The following is a 3,854-nucleotide window of genomic DNA, read 5'->3' on the forward strand; positions in this document are numbered from 1 at the left end:
TGGTGCGGTACGCTCTGATCACTCTTGCCGCCATGACCCGTTGCGGCCTTCGCAGCAGGGTCCTATTACGGGCGACAAGAGCGTCTGCCCAGATCGGTGCTCCATACAGGGCCATCGACCGCACCACTCCTGTGTACAGGCGGCGGCAGCCAACGCCAGGTCCGCCCAAGTTAGGGAGGAGCCGACTCAGCGCCCCTGCAGCCCCGATGAGTTTGGGGGCCAGGCGCCGAAAGTGCTCCTCGAATTTCCATCGGCTGTCGAGGACGAGTCCCAGGTACTTCATCGTTGACTCGACAGCGATGGAAACTCCTCCCACCACCAGATTCGACCCAGCTGGAGGTGCCATCCGAGGCCCGTGAAAACACAAAGCCTCAGATTTGTTAAGGGCGACCTCCAGCCCCAACCGTCGGATCCGAGCCACAACTTGGGCCACCCCAGCGGTCGCCAACATGCGTGCCTCCCTAAAGGTACTGCCGCGGGCCATAACAAGAGTGTCGTCTGCGTAACAAGTGACGTCGACACCCCGCAGGTTAGAGCCCCGCAGCACCCAATCGTACCCGATGTTCCACAGGAGTGGACCGAGAACCGACCCCTGCGGAACGCCGCACGAGACCTCCCTCCGGACTGACCCGCCGCCAGTCGGATAGCACACGGCTCTACCGGAGAGGTAGGCCGCCACGATTCGCCTCAAATAGACCGGCATCGCGTGGTATCTCAGCGCCGCCTTAATGCAAGCCCAGGGCAGAGTGTTAAAAGCATTGGCGATGTCAAGAGACACCGCAAGACTCACCCCACCCCGGGAAACTGCATCCTCCGCCAGAGCCCTCACCCGTGCGACCGCGTCAATGGTGGACCTGCCCCGGCGGAAACCAAACTGAAAGTCGCTGAGATCCGGCCCCACCTCCTCCAGGTGCTTGACGAGGCGACCAGCGATTACCCGCTCAAAGAGCTTGCTCACCTCGTCCAACAGCACAATGGGCCGATAAGCCGACGGCGAGTCTGCCGGACGTCCGTCCTTCCGGAGCAGGACCAGTTTCCCCGTCTTCCAAGCAGTCGGAAACTGACCCTGATCCAGACAAGCGCTGAAAAGCGCTCTGACGCGTGGCTCTAGCGGACCCAAAGCCACGACCCAGGCCCGGCCGGGAATGCCGTCGGGTCCCGGAGCAGTGTTTTTGGCTCGAAGCCGCAGCAGCGCCGCCCTCAGTTCTCCCTCGGTGACTTCGGGCGCGCCCGTAAAAGACGCGTCCGCAGCACCGATGGGTGGCGCCATACACGGTGGCTCCAAGCCATCCCTCCTGGGGAACAGAGTCCCCACCACTAACTCCAGTTGCTGAGGCTGAAGAGATTCGGTTAGCGGTGGGGCCCTGGGGCGAAGCTTACGCCTCACCATTTTGTATGGCCGGCCCCAGGGATCGGCATCGAGGCTAGCCAGCATCTCCTCCTCCGCCAGATTTTTGGCTGTTGCCATTGCTACCTTCAGGGTCCCGACGGCTTCCCGGTAATTGCCGTACAGGCGCTGCCCTGCCTCTGCCGTCCGAGATGGGACTCCCCCACGCCTGGCTCTTGGCATTGAAGTCTCCAAGAACCAGGGTACGCCCTCCGTTGTGCCGGCGGACGGCTTCGCTGACAGAGTCGAGGAAATCCTCAAATTCTGCCAGCGTGCGGTTAGGGGAGAAGTACAGGCCGACAATGGTGTACTGTCCCCATCCCGCAACCACAAACCCGGGACCCTTCTCGAGAGGTGAGAGGGGAGGGCCCGCGCCGCCCGCCGAAACAACGACTACCGAGTCACACATGTCCCCAACCCAGCGTTCCTGGGTGGGGACATAATATGGCTCGCAAGCCACAACTATGTCGATAGACCACTCTGCGGCGGACTGCAGTAGGAGGTCCTGAGCCCCCGCAGAGTGGTTTAAGTTCGCCTGGAGTACACTGATATGCCGTCTATTCATTTGACGGCATATCAGTGTCTTCGGTCTGCGCTGGGCCACTTCGGTCGCTCTGAGAGGGGACAACTCGGGCTTTCCCTTGAGGGGGGTGGCAGCTCTTCCCCACCATGATGTGCCCTGACGGCTGAGATGCGTCCGCGCAGACGGCGCAGCGCAGGGGCCTCTCGCATCCTACGTGCCTGTGGCCCTCCTCTCCACACCGGTAGCACATCTTGCTCCGGTCGGTTTTGGAGGGGCACAAAGACGCCGTGTGTCCCATACCCATGCACCTGAAGCAGCGCAGAGGGCGGTGCTCCAGTGCCTGGACTCCTGCTGAGCTCCAGCCCACCAGCAGGCGTCCGGCATCACAAACCTTTTTGGCCGCGTCCACTGGGCAGTAAACAGTGGACCAGCCAGTTCCCAAGGGGCCCGTCTGCACCTGAGTTGCCTTAACCGCGGTGAGCGAGCAGCCCCCTGCCCGAGCCACCGCCTCCGCAACTTTTACTGCCGTGGCAGAATCGTCCAGCCCGGTAACACGGAGTGTCACCGTTTTCGTAGGGCGGACGACCTCCGCCACTCCCTCCAATGCTATTCGGAGACGTTCCGCGAGCACCTCAGCCTGGTCCTGAGTTTGTTCTTTAGGCAACTCCAGTAGCCTGCCCCCGGTGGCAGAGCGGCGAATCCGCATCCCCGCGCCAATGCCAAGCTCCTCCAGATTTACCCTGCTCTCCGCCTGCTCCAAGACCTGAGCGTAGGTCACGCCTTTCCTGGCCGCCTCTGGAGCCAGGGTAATTACTACGGCTGCAGTCTTGGGCGGGGCCAGGTTGGGCTTTGGCTTGGGCTTAGCGGCCGCCGCGGAAGGGTTCTTCGGTGTTGCCGTCGGGAGATTGCTGGTGGGAGTCTTTTTGGCCCTGTTTTTACGGGTCACCACCTCCGACCATGTTTCTTCCTGCGGCGCTGCTCGGCTGGGGCCCGCCGTCGCCGGGGGTGCCCCAGGTGACGCTGAGGCCGGGCTCGCTCCGAGGCCGCCCGAGGGGCCCCGACCTGCCTGTGGAGCTCCAGCCGTACGGGGAGGAGCCGGGCCCCTTCTGTCTGAGGACAACGGTGGGCGGACGACCCTTTCAGGAAGAAGGCGCTCCTCAATCCCTGCAAAACGGGCGTCCAACATCCTCCCAACTGCGGCCACTATGGAGGCTTTTAACTCCTCCAGGACATCCGCCTGCAGGGCCGAAGCAGGTGGCGCACCCGTTGCCGCTTTCTTCGCCGAAGCTCCCTCAGCTGCCATCTTCGAGGCCTCCCTCGCTGCCTCCTTGGCCATCGCGGTCTTCATTTCATTGAAGTCCCGCCGATACGCCTTCTGCTCCGCCCTGATTATCTCCAATTCAGAGCGGAGGCGGTTGTTATCCGCCTGCAGACGGCGGGTTTCCTCGGCCTCGTTCCGCGTGGTGAGGGCTTCTACTATGGCCTGGAGTTCCGAGGCCGCCTCCTTGAACTTCTTCACGTACGTCCCTTTCAGATGGCTGGACTTGGTAGCCAACTGTATGATGGACGCCGTGCTCCTTCCCGCCCAAGCCCGCAGCTCTTGTGTGCCGAGCTTGGTGGGGTCCTCTCGGCAAGACTCCTCACTCGCCATCCCCTCCTCTGGGTCTAAGACCGTAGTATGGGCCGCCCGCCCCACCACCTTAAAAGGGCCCTTAAACGATCCCCCCCAAGGGGTGGAACCCAGCACGGCACCGGCAACGAACCAGAGCCGTTTGGATTCACGACCGTTTAAAAACAAGCAATAACAACCATAAATAACAATAACATCAACAATAACAACAATAACAACAACGAAATAACAACAACCACTACTACTACTACTAGCCCTGAGAAGGGCTTTTGGAAAAAACAACGAAAACAACAACAAATCACCAAATCAAACCT

The 3,854-nt window shown here is 61.4% G+C and overlaps 1 protein-coding gene across 1 annotated transcript; it reads right to left on the reverse strand.

Annotated features, from left to right (window-relative positions):
- Nucleotides 1-1,944: 1,944 nt before the first annotated feature.
- Nucleotides 1,945-3,561, reverse strand: LOC120634617 (translation initiation factor IF-2-like). Its single transcript, XM_039905351.1, has one exon. The coding sequence runs from the start codon at nt 3,559-3,561 to the stop codon at nt 1,945-1,947; it is 1,617 nt and encodes a 538-aa protein (XP_039761285.1).
- Between the last annotated feature and the right edge of the window lie 293 nt (nt 3,562-3,854).

This window comes from Pararge aegeria, chromosome 24 (genome assembly GCF_905163445.1).
Source record: "Pararge aegeria chromosome 24, ilParAegt1.1, whole genome shotgun sequence".
Taxonomy (NCBI): domain Eukaryota; kingdom Metazoa; phylum Arthropoda; class Insecta; order Lepidoptera; family Nymphalidae; genus Pararge; species Pararge aegeria.